At 47.9% G+C, this 15040-nt stretch overlaps 1 protein-coding gene across 14 annotated transcripts in view; it reads right to left on the bottom strand.

Annotated features, from left to right (window-relative positions):
• Positions 1-15040, bottom strand: part of LOC147015648 (RING finger protein 122-like) — a 122038-nt gene that overhangs the window by 22783 nt on the left and 84215 nt on the right. For 13 of the 14 annotated variants that reach the window (XM_085848008.1, XM_085847997.1, XM_085847996.1 and 10 more), the window contains one exon: positions 436-588. In XM_085848008.1, the coding sequence (XP_085704134.1) occupies positions 436-545 (110 nt within the window). In that variant the 5' untranslated portion in view covers positions 546-588. Of the gene's footprint in view, positions 1-435; positions 589-716; positions 1005-15040 lie in introns of those variants that run through there. The other variant, XM_085848005.1, reaches the window with a different exon arrangement.

The raw sequence follows: 15040 nt of genomic DNA, 5'->3' as shown, positions 1-15040 counted from the left end.
AGAATAAAAGTGTTGCCTTTATTGGTTGACTAAATATCCTACAAAAAAGTTGTTTTGCATGAAGAAGAGCCATATTGGTTCAACAAAAGAACCTGCGCCTCACAGTAGTTGGAATACAGAAATGTCTGAAAAAGTAACAGTAGTTGGAATTTCAGCAGCTTTCTCCCCTTTATTAATACATCCCTATATTCATTTCCCTGATTCACTCCTCTTACCCTCCACTCCTCCTCAACCACCCAATCTCCACCATGCAGCTTTGTCCAACCATTTGCAAATGTAAGAGTGAAAATTTATCATTACTATGAAGCAGTCTGTCTATACAATGCACACCAATGTTAAAAATAAATTTAATTTTTTTTTATGCAAGCACACTAATATTTAAAATAAATAAATAAAAACCAATGTAAAAGTTTAAATACCACCTGTGAAACAAACCTGATGAGATAACAGCAAAAGATGAGGCTCAGAATGAAAGCAAACACGCCTGTCCCAAATACCACCACGTAGATATTGAGAGGCAGGTCCTGAAACCCGATTGCTGGCATGACAGCTTTCCCAAGGCTTGTTGACAGCAAGAAGAAACAAAACCTGGAGTTGGGAAAGGGAAAGGAGGGGAGTGGAAGAAATGTAGGAATGAGACTTGGATGCAACAAGGAAGACAACAAGCACACCCCGCACGCACGCACGCACGCACGCACGCACGCACCTGAACCTACATGTGATGAATTAATGTGCCTCCATTCTGAAGAGAAAAGATGTCATGACCTCAAAAGGAAGGAGGGAGAGCGTAGGTAGCGAAGAAGGAGACAAGGCTGGAATTGAGGCTGCAAGGCATGAAGCAGTGCAACATGGAGCGGAAGTCTGCACTGGACAGCCAATATGGGAACGGTACAGCATGCTTACAAAATGGAGATGTGCAGTGCTCGGACAGATGTTGCCACATGGAGCCAAAGGTGAGAGAGGCATGCACGGTTCATAGCAGCAAGATATGTGGCCAAGAGCGAAGCGGAAAGGCTACCATCTCAGTCGGGACGATGAACAGTGCCGTACGACGGAACTCGGAGGAGGAAGAAAGTGGACATGAGTGAGACCATTGGAGTGGAGATACCGCTTGGTATGAATGGCCGAGGGTGCCCCCAGGAGGCCTGGAGTGTCTCTTCAGATGCCGTGAGGAATGGGGACATCACCGCTGTAGAGATGGGGAGGGACGAGGGCACAACGGAAGCCCCGTGCATGACGCACGACGGTGTGTTGGAGAACATTAAAAACAACTCCGCAAAAAGGTTCACAGGCCCCCAACAGAGGAAGCTCTGTGAAGTCTGTGGATACACCAGGTAGCCGGTGTGTCCTGCTCAGATAAATGGCTACATCTTCCCCAAAGAGAGGCAGAGCCCTGCATCAAAGCTCAAACCTAGGACGATGTTGCCCGTCTCAAAGAAGGAAAGCCCGAAGCAAGAAAGCAAACAAAGTCACAATGAAAGTTGTAATCCTGAGTGAGGGGGGGGGGGGGAGGATGTCCTCCAAGTGCAGAATGTGATCTGCTATTTGAAGTGTGGGTGATGGGTAGTGGAAGAGACCAATTCATGGCAACAGCACACACAGAAAACAGATGAAGAATGGACAGATGAATATAGGCAAAAGGAGAAAGGGGAACAGATGGTAGCAGAGAGGGAGGAGGAGGAGGAGGAGGATGAGGAACAACATGATCTTGAAGAGGATTTGGCTAATAAGATAGAGGAGGTGAGAATGCCACAAACCGAACAAAGACCAAGACTAATTTGACTACATAATAATAAACATGCAAAAGCACAAATCAGCAGAACAAACAAAATTTTTTTTAAAACAAGATTTTTTTTTTTAATACGACATAACATCATGTTTGAAATAACATGTTCATCTGATAAATTAATAATAATAATAATCAAATTAATAGCGAACACAGTGAGCTTCATACTCAACGCATGCACATGAGAGAATAGGAAACAACAACAACAACAACAACACAATACCCGGCAATTTGGAATCCGTGTCGTCGGCTATGACCCTTTTGCTTCCGGGTTTTTGTCATGGGGAATGATGCATCCCGGGAGATAAAGGCATCGTTGGAGACATGAAAGACCCAAATATCAGATATGGTGTATATTTCCTCCACTGATTTTAATAAAGAGATCTCCCGCATCATCAAAAAATAATTTTTAATCGTGATGTACATTATTTGATCGCTGATCCCGAATCCAGGCCAAAGTAACCAGAAATTGCAGCATCGAATGTAAGAAGAATTCTACGTTCGCTTCTAGGCTTTGCCTATTCCATATTATTATATTTATAACATAACAACATAATACGCTTGTTCGTATGTTTGTCCATGTTCCTGCACCAATCCTTCCCACTGATTGGTTGGACAGTTTGCCTGACTCCACCCACCCACTATTTCATCCTGATGAAAAATGTTACGGCCGCCATGTTGGTGCTCACTGCTGTGCGAAGCCAGAGACTCCTCGGAGCTGTCATATTCACAATCTCAATGCACTCCCTCCCTATAAGTTTTCTCTTCATTGTAAAACTACCAAAGCGACAGTTAAAAGGGTTTTGAGTCGATAGGTGTCATGGGCATTGTGAAGATAGACCCCAGCCATCGAGACAACGGTCTGTTAAATTATGCACCACCGAAAGAACTATGAGGCATTCTCTCAAGCAGAAATTAAACCAGTCATTAGAAATTTGTCCGAGGTCATTTTTACTTTTAACTGTGTGTACGTAAGCATCAGGAAGATCATTGGTTTTGGGTCGTATATTGTCCCATATCTTTTGCGCATATCTTGCAGGATTGCGAGTTGGACAGGCGACCGTGACGGGTGGGGAGGGTGTTTGAAGGCTTGGAGTGGCAGGGAATTGACACCTTAGTGTTGGGAGGTGGGGTTTAAAGACTTGGGGTTTGTGAAAGGGGGGGGGAATTGAGGACTTGAAGTTACATTTTACATTAGGTGGAATTTCCACGGGTCTCTGCTAGTATAACATAAGCCCCCCTAAAATAAATACACATAGTGAGTTTTCAGCAGCCCTGCTCATTCAAAGAGAAAAAAAAATAACACCAAAACACCCGCAAGAACAGAACAGGCCCACAAATAAAAACCAAGCACCACCATGGAAGCAAAGACTCAAGAGATGGAGGGAGATGCTCAGAAAAGAGACGGTACAGATACAGCAACTCCAAAGGGGGAAATCAAATGCCAAAACGAAAGAGGACATTCCAAAAAAATAACAAACAAATATAAAATTGAAGATAGAGACCTCCAGTTAATGGATGCTGAAACAAACTCCAAATAGAAATGATGGCAAGGGCATTAAAAAAAAACCTACAATGAGGCGAACAGCAGGAGAAACCAAGGCCAAAGGTTTGAAAACAACCCAAGAAGATTAAACCGTGAACTCAGGAAACGGAAGCAGATTGTGTCATCCCGTCTTGAGAAAGAAGAACTCAACGATTCTGGAATGGAATTTATAAATATCTAAAATAAAACAATGAGGAGGCAGTATGGATCGGAAATCTGGAAGAGAAGAAGCAACATCTTGAGAATATGCAACCAGTAATAACTGATTCAGAAAATATGAGACAACAACTCACAAAAAAGCCAACCTTCAAAAGCCCTGACCCAGATGGGATCCTGAACTTCTGGCGAAAGCTATTTGATGCTCTCCACATTCACTACCCTCAAGCATTCAATTAACTGATCCAAGGGGATCAGGAAATGGATGAATGGCTCACATAAGATAACATCTTCCTTCTCCCAAAATCTGAACAAAATCCAACTACCTCACAAATATTGGCCAATAACCTGTCTACCAACAACACACAAACTTGTAACAGGAATCATCACAGAAATGATGTACTACCAACTAACACAACAAGGAGGCCGAGAGGCACAACAGAAGGGGTGTAAATGAGGATGTTGTGGAACAATAGACAGCCTACTACTTAACAAAGATACACTCGAAAACTGCAATACAAGAAGAACCAAACTGTCCACAGCCTGGATAGACTATTAAAAAAGCTTTTGACAGCATCCCATATTGATGAATGATAAAGTGCATGCAAATGTACAACATCAACCCTGAAATAATCAAACTGGTTGAGAAAGGTGCTTTGGAATAACACATTGATACTGCAGCACTCAGAAAGATCAAAATAACAGGAGTGAAGATATGACGTGAGATCTTCCAAGGAGACAGCCTTTCCACCTCCTGTTTTGCCTTGCTCTGGACCCACTGGGCAACCTCATTAATGAGCAAGGACAAGGATACAGCCTGCGTCAAATAAAATAACATCCAAAGAAACAACAACGGTGACACATCTACTGTATATGGATGATGTAAAACTATTTGCAAGAAGCGATGAAAATTGGCAGAGCAACTGAAATTAGTGAAACAGTACTCGGACGACATTCAAATGGAATTTGGCTTTGATAAGTGTGCCAAGTGCACTTTCGTACAAGGTAGTAAACCAACAAAAAGAGAAAACATGAAAAATTAACCTGGAGACAACAATTTGGCATCTCTAAAATGAAGCATCATACAAATACCTCGGAGGAGAAGAGGGCCACCAAATATGTCACAAAAATACAGCAAACAATTACCAAAGAATACCTATGTAGAACGAGGATGATCCTGAAAACATACCTTTCTCCAAGGAACAAAATCAAAGCCATAAATCAACTAGAAATACCAGTATTCCAATATAGCTGTGGAATAATGAACTGACAACAAATAAAAAATAAAAAAATTACCCCCGTGTGGGGGTGACGGTCATCTCTATAATGTTTTTTACTATCATAATCGATGAACCGTTGCCAGATATCTCCTAAAATGACAGACGAGATAGGTTTTGAAAATGGCGACTTTCACAACTTTCGTGACCTCGTGACCTTGACCCTGACCTCGAATCCGGGAAAAAATATGTCGTTAAGTATCACTCATCGACCTCTACCCACATACCAAATTTCATCAAGATCGCAAGTAAAAAGTTTTCTTTGTACCGGGAGATGTTTTTGACCATCTTCCAGGTTACGTGGCGGCCAAACGGGACGGATATTCAAAAATCTGTCCGGTTTGATACAAGATAATCTTTTTTACTATCATAATCAATAGACAGTTGCCGAATATCTTGTAGAATGGCAGACTAGATAGGTTTTGAAAATGGCTATTTTTATAACTTACGTGACCTAGTGACCTTGACCCTGACCTTGAACCTGGACAAAAGTTATATCATTGTGCAACACTCATCGACCTCTACCCACATACTAAGTTTCATCAAGATCGCAAAGAAAAATTGTTGACGGACGGACGGACGGACATTTGGTCCGGTTTTATTAGGTCATCTCGGTAGAAAACCGAGATATCAAAACAAGGAAACTCCTCACTATCCACAAAAATTCCACAAAAATCAGTGCATCCCAAGATTGTACCTGCCGAGGAAAGAGGTGGTGGAGGCCTGATGGAACTCAATCAAGTGTAGAGCAATGACTGTAGGATAAGCAGAGTAAGTGAAAAGTTCAACAGACTGCTGAATACAATATATATATATATATATATATATATATATATATATATATATATATATATATATATATATATATATATATATATATATATATATATATATATTGTTGTGGTTGACCAAATTCGCAAACCACCATTCAGGTCCCTTAGGTGAGGTATCTCGGTAAGTATATGTGTAGTTAGGCCCAAACCCGTGGTCTAGTGGGAATACATGTCATTTATGCGTGCTGCGACTCTTCAGGATAGCCGTTTTTCTTTTACTATCTTTATTTTGGACCAACCGCCATTATTACCACCACCAACCACGTCTCAACAGTCGTCACATCAACCACCCACCACAACGCCGCTACACCACAACAGCCACGACCTTTACCGTCACACCTCGCAACCGTCGCATCGCCACCGTTCTTGCGCCGCTTGTGGGTACCGGTATTGGACTCGTGCAGGGCGCGCGCCGAACAGCGTGTACAAAACCACGGACTTTCCGCTCCAAAAACGGATCAAAAACGACTCACGCCCACTTTTGTTCCGTCCAATCGGTGAGCGAGGGGCGATTTGGCCCCGCCTCCAGGGCGTTGGAGGGCGGTCGCTATATGCAAATTCATGGATCAAAAAGCATTCATGCCCACTTTTTCTCGGGCCAATGGGGAGCGAGGTGAAAGGTCGAAGGCAGGGGGTCAAAGGCGAAGCCACGGGGCTTATATAAGCGGCTGCGTTCGTCAGTCGAAGAGAGTCCAGTGGAAGTTGAGAGGAGTTCAGTTCGCAGGAGGAAGAGTTGAGTTGGAAGTTCGCGGAGTCGGAGTGAAGGGGACGGAGCTGTGGAGAGGCGGCGGCGGCGAAGGCGGACGAGGGGTGCTCGCGTCGGATTCGGGGAACTGAGGAGAGAGAAAGGCCGGCGGCGCGACCGAGGTCGTGGTGGAGACGCTCGTCGCGGGACCCGCGATTTTGGTGAAATCCTCCTTTCCCCGAGCATCAGCAACCCCCTCCTGTTTCCCCCCGCGCTGAGATAGTGCGACAAAAGGGGGCCCCCTTCCCACCCCCTACCACACTGTCCGCGAGGCCCGCGGAGTTGAGGCACCACCGCCGCTCCGCGTCTCATCATCAGACGGGTAGGCCCGACACGGTCTCGGCCCCAGGCCCGCTTACCCCCTCATCCTGGAGGGTGGTTCTCTTTTCTTTTGCTTTGGGAATATGTGTTGTCGGCGCCGTCTGTGAAGTAAAATTGTATAAGTGTTGCCGTGTGCTCGCGTAGTCGGTATTAGATCTGCATTGTCGCATTTGCTTTTTGTCTTCTTCTTTTCCATGTGCTTTTGGTGGAATTGTATATGTGTGCTTTCCGTTCATCGCGAAATAAATGTGCTTATTATTGAACTGTTTTCCCGCTTCGCTTCGTCATTTCTTTCATTGAATCCTCATCTTGCTTCACGTAAAGGGTTGGTCATGGGCTAAGACGCCCGATAATTAATCGAACCATCGAGGCCGACGAATAACACCGCTCGGTTATCCCGATAGTACGGAACGGGTCGCTTAAGTGGCCCGTGTCCGAAGTCTACCTGCGGCGAGGTGCGATCGCCCGGTCTACCCTCCGTGTGGGTACTTAGGTAGGTCGAATTTGGCAAGCAACCCTATCCCACGCGGGGGCCGATTGGCTCGATCGCGGTGAGACCGAAAGGTCCACCCATGACTGGTTCCCGGCGTTAGTCCGAGAGGGTCACGACTGGATTGTCCGTCCGGTGGGCGACGTGCCGCGATTCGAGTTACGTGGCCGTCCGCACGCCGGCGGGCGCGAATCCGCGACACTGGTGTCAGGTCGTGCGATATAAACCCATCGCCCTCCTCACGGCACTGGTAACGGAGAACGGGAAAACGGGCTCTCCTGTCTCCGGCTAAATTCACGGGAATCGGTCCAGGGGTGAGAGGAGCGACCCCCGATTCCCTCCAAATTACGAGCGAGCTAAATTAACCCTTTAAGAGAAGAAAGATGGCGTCTCAAGGCGAGCGGGAGCCGGGGGTATTAGGTATGTGTCGTCATGTAGGATCCATGGCCCAGGTCGGTTCTTTTTATAATTATAACCCCACCACTAACTGTGGTCAGTGGGAGCGGCTTGAGCACGAACTTTGCCGGCAAACGGAGTCGCACAATGGCAGCACGGAGCGGGCTGATATTAATGGCCCAGCACGAGGCGTGAGCTCCCAGTCACCGGTTCAAGGCACGTGGTCACGGCATGTGCCATGGCAGGCGTGGCAGGATGACTATGCGAGCATTGGCAGGCTTCAGGCACAATTGGGGGATGTCTTGGAAAAGGTGAAGCGTTATGAAGAATATATCGAGGAGGTGCAACGTGGAGTGGACGAGTCACAACGGCACGCAGACGCGCTTCAGAAAAATTACGTGTACGGGGGGACACAGCGATTGGACGATTTACTGGAACGAATTCGGTGGCAAAAACATGACTTGGCCAATAGATGTGGGATTACATCGTGTACATCATGACAAATTACGTGGGAAAAAGAATTTGGTAGTGTTTTATACCCGTCAGTTGGAATATGCAAAGAGCAAACTGAACAAAAGAATAGAGGAACAGCAGATTGGTATCTCCCAGGAAAGGAAACAATGGGAGGAAGAATGGAAAACCGAGCTTGAAAAGAAACAAAAGGAGCACGACTTGGAAGTAAAACAATTAATGGAAAAATTATTGGAGCAAGCAAGGCGGTTCAAAGAACTGGAGGAGAGAGTGAGGGAAATACAGTTGGAAGAGAAAAAATGTGAACACGATGGGGAGTTGGAACAATTGAAGGAAGAGATAAGAACAGGCAATCAGGAAAGAGAAAGCCTAGAATGGAAGATAAAAAGAGGAGAGAGACAGCTCGAGGAAAGTACGGAGGAATTGCTGGAAAAGTCAGAACAGTTCGAAGAACTGCAGGGAGAATTGAGGGAGGAAGGAGAAAGGAAAACAAAGCTCGAAAAGGAAAAACGCGAACAAGATGGAGAATTGGAACTACTGAAGCGAGAGGTAAGGGCAAGCCAGTTTAAAAGAGAAATCCTGGAAGGGGAGATAAGAATGGGAAAGGAATGGCAGAAAAAACTAAATGAATACAGTAAAAAAAGGGACGAATTGAGGAGGGAAGCGGTGGAAAGAAGAGATGAAATGAGTGAAGAAGCACGCAAATTGAGGGAGGAATTGGAAACAAAAACTTCTGAGATACTGAAACACGAAAACAAAGAAAGAGGATTACAAGACGAACTGAGGATGTTAAAAGAGGAAAGGAAGAGAACAGAGAATGAAACGTTAAGGAACCACACTGAGCAGATTGAACAATTCGAAGCCAAAGCAAAGTCGGAGTGTGCGGAGATGAGAAAGGAATTGGAAAAGAAAGCTTCTGAGTTACAGAAACACCAAAACAAAGAGAGGGAATTACAAAACGAGTTGAGGATGGTGAGAGAAGAAAGAACGACAACAGAGAATGAAACGTTAAGAAACCACACTGTACAGATCGAACAGCTGGAAGCGAAGGCCAGATTGCAGAATGAGGAACAAGAAAGGGTACTGAAAGAACAAGGAATGAGACAGGAGAAGGAAATCAGCCAACTGAAGGAAACCACAAGATTGCAGAATGAGATGCAAAAAAGAGTAAAGAAGGAAGAACAAATAAGACAGGAGAAGGAAGTCAGCCAACTGAAAGAAATAACGAGATTGCAGAATGAGGAACAAGGAAGACAGTGGAATAGGAAATACAAAGAACAAGGAATGAGACAGGAGAAAGAAATCCATCAATTAAAGGAAACGATGAGATTGCAGAACGAGGAACAAGAGAGACAGTGGAATAAAAAACTGAAAGAGTATGAATTTGAAACGGAACGACAAAAGGAAAAAAATAGGTTGGAATACGAGGAGAAGTTGAAGGAGCAAGGAATGAAGCAAGAAGGAGAAATCAGGAGATTGAAGGACACATGGAGATTGGAAAGGGAAGAACGTGAGGAACAATGGAATAGAAAACAAAAAGAACATGAATCTGAGGTTGACAAATTTAAAGAAAAGCTGAGGCTGGAGTACGAGGAGATAGACAAAGAACAGCGAATGAAACACAAAATGGAGATGAACCAAATGAAGAAAACCATGAAACTGGATAAGGAAAGACAGGAGAGGAAACGAGGAAGAGTAATTAGACAGCAGCAAATGAAACACAAAAAGGAGATTAACCAAATGAAGAAAACCATGAAACTGGAGAAGGAAGGACAGGAGAGGAAACGAGGAAGAGTAGTGAGAGAACAGCGAATGAAACACAGGAAGGAAATGAGCCAATTGAAAGAAACAATGAGATTGGAAAACAAAGAGCAGGAGGAACAGTGGGAGAGAAAACAACAACTATATGAGTGTGAAATTGAACAACTAAAACGGAGAGCGAGACTGGAGTCAACGGAGATTGAGGAGCTCCGGAGGGAGAACGAACAGCTTATGGGGCTCAGAGAGAAAGAACGACTCAGATGGGAAGGAAAAAGGAACCAGGAAGAGACAGAAATAAGGAACAAGGAGAGAAAATGTATAGAGACACGGGAGACAAGAGACGAGGTGAAAGTAATTGCGAGGGAGAGAAGAGAACAATTAAGACGGAAAGCAAGGATGAGGTACGCGGAGATCGTGAAAGAGCAAGGAGTGAAAAACAGGGAAGGTCGGGAGCGACTTAAGGAGAAAGCAAGGTTGACCTACATAAAGATAAGGGAAAGACGCCAGAAAGAAGCAGAGACCAATAGACACGAGGAGACGACAGAAAGAATAAAATGTATAGAGACACGGGAGATAGAGGGTGAATTGGACAAGGTTAGTGACGCACACACACACACACACAGAGGTAGTGGAGGACCATGAGGGGGAGCTCGCGGACTGGGTGGAGGCCCAGTGCGAGCAGCTGGATAGCCTCCTCCAGGAACGAGGGGAGCGAGTATTCCCCCTTGAGGCGAGTCACGACCAGGTGAGTTCGGTCGTGCTTTGCGAGGTTGAGGGGAGGAGTGCTGCGAACGGGTGCACGGAGAGCTTGGGGGCTATAGAGGCCCCGGAGACCCTTGTGGGGACACAAATCCCCAGTGTGGTTGTCCCTGTGTGTGTGGTGCAAGGTGTGAGTGCGTCCCCGTGTGTGGAAGCGACCCCGTGTGTGAGTGGTGTGGTGGCGATTGTGCCAGAGTACGTGCTTCCCAGCACGCCGTGTGTGGATGAGGCACCGTGTGTGGAAGAGGCCGTGTGTGTGGATGAAACGGCCAGTGTGGATGAGGCACCGCCCGTGAGTGCCCCCGCGTGTGTGAGTGAGGGACGGTGTGTGGATGAGGCACCGCGGCTGAGTGCCCCCGCGTGTGTGAGTGAGGCACGGTGTATGAGTGAGGCACGAATGAGTAAAAGGCCGCGAGTGCGTGGAGCCACGTGTGCGAGGGAGATGGCATGCGTGAGTGAACGGCCGAGTGCAAGGGAGACCGTGTGTGTGAGAGAGCGGTATGTGAGGGAGATGTCGGTTGGCATGCGGGAGCACGCAGCCGCATCTCCCGGTGTGAATGTGATGGAATGGACTGTGAGCGTCGTAACACGCAGGTGTGCGTGGGTGGAATGGAGGCGACGACGGCGACATGTAAAGAAAGAAAGCCGGGTAGCGGCTGTAGCTGTTTCGGGGACCGTGCCGGGTTCACCCAGCAGTGAGCACGAGGTTCGTGCTGTGCAACGCACGAGGCCACCACGTGCTCGCTTGCGAGAGTGAAGTCCCGGTCCGGAAACGCACGCGGTGAATTTGCCGATCCCGCGGACGGACAAAGTTTAGGCAGGATTATGGATTTGGACCGGACGGGTTCTCCACGCGATCGTGTGTGTTAAGCTCCAACGGGCAAAGCACATGTGTTCGCGTGGGGAACCCCTCGAGACGTGGGGCTTGTTTTTTTTATGCGCACGGTGACGCCATGGCTGCACGTGGGGTTGGAATCCGGCAGGAGGGGTATCCCTGCCGGATGGTACCGTCCAAGGAGGGATGAGGTACACGTGCAGCTGCATGACGTCACGGGCAGGTGCGAAGTGCGCGAGCTCTGAGTTTCCGCGCTGGTGCTGCGCATGTAGTAAAAAAAAAAGAAAAAAAAAAGCAAGCCTCACTTTCGGGTGCACAGGATTCCTGGGCAAGGGGTGGAAGACCCCCTTGACCTAGGGCACAGGATGGAAACTAGTTAGGGGGAAGGGTTAGCTTAGTTAGACCGACTTCATGGGGCAGGGGTAAGTCCTCATGGAGTCCGTGGAATGGATTAGGTAGAGGGATTTAGTGAGCTTTAGGTTGGGTAAATAATTAATGGGATTATTGGGGACATGGACAGACTTGTGAATGTGTAGAGTTGACGTGGTTTAGCTACGTAGTGTTAAAAGGAACGTGCCGTAGTTTAAGGGACGACGTGGGAGCACGAGTTAGTTAGGGGATGTAGTTAGAAGGATGGCAGAGTTCAGCGGTGAGTGTGTGGAAGAGTTGGTGAGTGAAGTGGAAGCATGTGCTTGGTGAGTGAGTGAGGCCAGCGGGTCTGTGTGTATGGAGCAAATGGGGAATGCATGGTGCGATGAGTGATTGGGAGGAGGAGTGACTCCCGCCCAAGGGACCCCGGGGTCAGAGTAAAGTGAGTTAGCTGGGTTAGTCAAATTGAAAATGGAGGTCGTTTTGTTGTTGGTGGGAATGTAGGCTCGAAACCCATTTGGAGGGGTGCAGGAGCCCTGTTGACGGGCTTGGGAGCGTGGCTGCGAAAGGTGAGTATCGCTGAGTGGGTACCCCGGGCACCAGGCTAGTCGGCCGTGGTAGGCCAAGGGCCCATGGGGGGCCGGGATAGCGTAGTGGGCACGGGCGCCATTGGCCGCGTGGGCAGTGTTGTGGGCACGGGTGACCCTCGGAAAGGGGTGACCCTAAAATGTACTAGGGGGAAAACTACACATGATGGCACACGAAAATTTGACGACTCGGGACGAGTCTGTAAAAAGGGGAGGGGGTAGTGTTGTGGTTGACCAAATTCGCAAACCACCATTCAGGTCCCTTAGGTGAGGTATCTCGGTAAGTATATGTGTAGTTAGGCCCAAACCCGTGGTCTAGTGGGAATACATGTCATTTATGCGTGCTGCGACTCTTCAGGATAGCCGTTTTTCTTTTACTATCTTTATTTTGGACCAACCGCCATTATTACCACCACCAACCACGTCTCAACAGTCGTCACAACATCAACCACCCACCACAACGCCGCTTCACCACAACAGCCACGACCTTTACCGTCACACCTCGCAACCGTCGCATCGCCACCGTTCTTGCGCCGCTTGTGGGTACCGGTATTGGACTCGTGCAGGGCGCGCGCCGAACAGCGTGTACAAAACCACGGACTTTCCGCTCCAAAAACGGATCAAAAACGACTCACGCCCACTTTTGTTCCGTCCAATCGGTGAGCGAGGGGCGATTTGGCCCCGCCTCCAGGGCGTTGGAGGGCGGTCGCTATATGCAAATTCATGGATCAAAAAGCATTCACGCCCACTTTTTCTCGGGCCAATGGGGTGCGAGGTGAAAGGTCAAAGGCGAAGCCACGGGGCTTATATAAGCGGCTGCGTTCGTCAGTCGAAGAGAGTCCAGTGGAAGTTGAGAGGAGTTCAGTTCGCAGGAGGAAGAGTTGAGTTGGAAGCGGAGGAAGAGTTCAGTGCAGTTGGGAGTTCGCGGAGTCGGAGTGAAGAGGACGGAGCTTTGGAGAGGCGGCGGCGGCGAAGGCGGACGAGGGGTGCTCGCGTCGGATTCGGGGAACTGAGGAGAGAGAAAGGCCGGCGGCGCGACCGAGGTCGTGGTGGAGACGCTCGTCGCGGGACCCGCGATTTTGGTGAAATCCTCCTTTCCCCGAGCATCAGCAACCCCCTCCTGTTTCCCCCCGCGCTGAGATAGTGCGACAAAAGGGGGCCCCCTTCCCACCCCCTACCAGACACTGTCCGCGAGGCCCGCGGAGTTGAGGCACCACCGCCGCTCCGCGTCTCATCATCAGACGGGTAGGCCCGACACGGTCTCGGCCCCAGGCCCGCTTACCCCCTCATCCTGGAGGGTGGTTCTCTTTTCTTTTGCTTTGGGAATATGTGTTGTCGGCGCCGTCTGTGAAGTAAAATTGTATAAGTGTTGCCGTGTGCTCGCGTAGTCGGTATTAGATCTGCATTGTCGCATTTGCTTTTTGTCTTCTTCTTTTCCATGTGCTTTTGGTGGAATTGTATATGTGTGCTTTCCGTTCATCGCGAAATAAATGTGCTTATTATTGAACTGTTTTCCCGCTTCGCTTCGTCATTTCTTTCATTGAATCCTCATCTTGCTTCACGTAAAGGGTTGGTCATGGGCTAAGACGCCCGATAATTAATCGAACCGTCGAGGCCGCCGAATAACACCGCTCGGTTATCCCGATAGTACGGAACGGGTCGCTTAAGTGGCCCGTGTCCGAAGTCGACCTGCGGCGAGGTGCGATCGCCCGGTCTACCCTCCGTGTGGGTACTTAGGTCGGTCGAATTTGGCGAGCAACCCTATCCCACGCGGGGGCCGATTGGCTCGATCGCGGTGAGACCGAAAGGTCCACCCGTGACTGGTTCCCGGCGTTAGTCCGAGAGGGTCACGACTGGATTGTCCGTCCGGTGGGCGACGTGCCGCGATTCGAGTTACGTGGCCGTCCGCACGCCGGCGGGCGCGAATCCGCGACAATATATATATATATATATATATATATATATATATATATATATATATATATATATATATCTATATATATATATATATATATATATATATATATATATATATATATATATATATATATATTGTTACGAATTTCGGTCCGCCCGGCGTGCAATCGTCCACGTAACTCGAATCACGACCGCGTCGCCCACCGCTTCGCCCACCGGAACGGACAATTCAGTCGTGCCCCTCCTTGGAACTATCGCCAGGAGCTAGTCAAAGGTGGGTCTTTCGACCCCACCACAATCGTGCCAATCGGCCACCCGTGCAGAATAGGGTTGTTCGCCAAACTCAACCTACCTAAGTACCTGTGCGGGTAGTTAACCGGGCGATCGTACCTCGCCGCTGGCCGGCCTAGGACACGAACCGCTTAAGCGGTCCGTTCCGTGCTTCAGTGATAACCGAGCGGTGTTATCGCCGGCCCCGACGGACGTGATTAGTTAACGGGTGCTTACACCCTTCTACCAATTCCTTCCGTGATGCAAGATGGAACTTTCAAACAAGGGAAAGGACGCAACGAAACGGGGAACAGTTCGACAAGTACATTTATTACGCACTCAGACAAGGCAAGCACGTATTCACAGCCATACAGTAAGAATGCAATTCACAAGCAAGAGTTACAACGGAATAAAGCAATGTTTATTCACATACACTTAAACATTTTATACTTTACAAGACACGGCGCCACAACACACATTCAAAGAAAAAGCAAGAAAAGACCCCCTCATAGACAAGGGAG

Source organism: Eptatretus burgeri, chromosome 12, assembly GCF_056783735.1.
Source record: "Eptatretus burgeri isolate ZD-2024b chromosome 12, Ebu_testis_v1, whole genome shotgun sequence".
NCBI classification, from domain to species: Eukaryota; Metazoa; Chordata; class Myxini; order Myxiniformes; family Myxinidae; genus Eptatretus; species Eptatretus burgeri.
The sequence above is the reverse complement of the archived record's forward strand: the minus strand, read 5'-3'. Positions and strand labels throughout refer to the sequence as shown.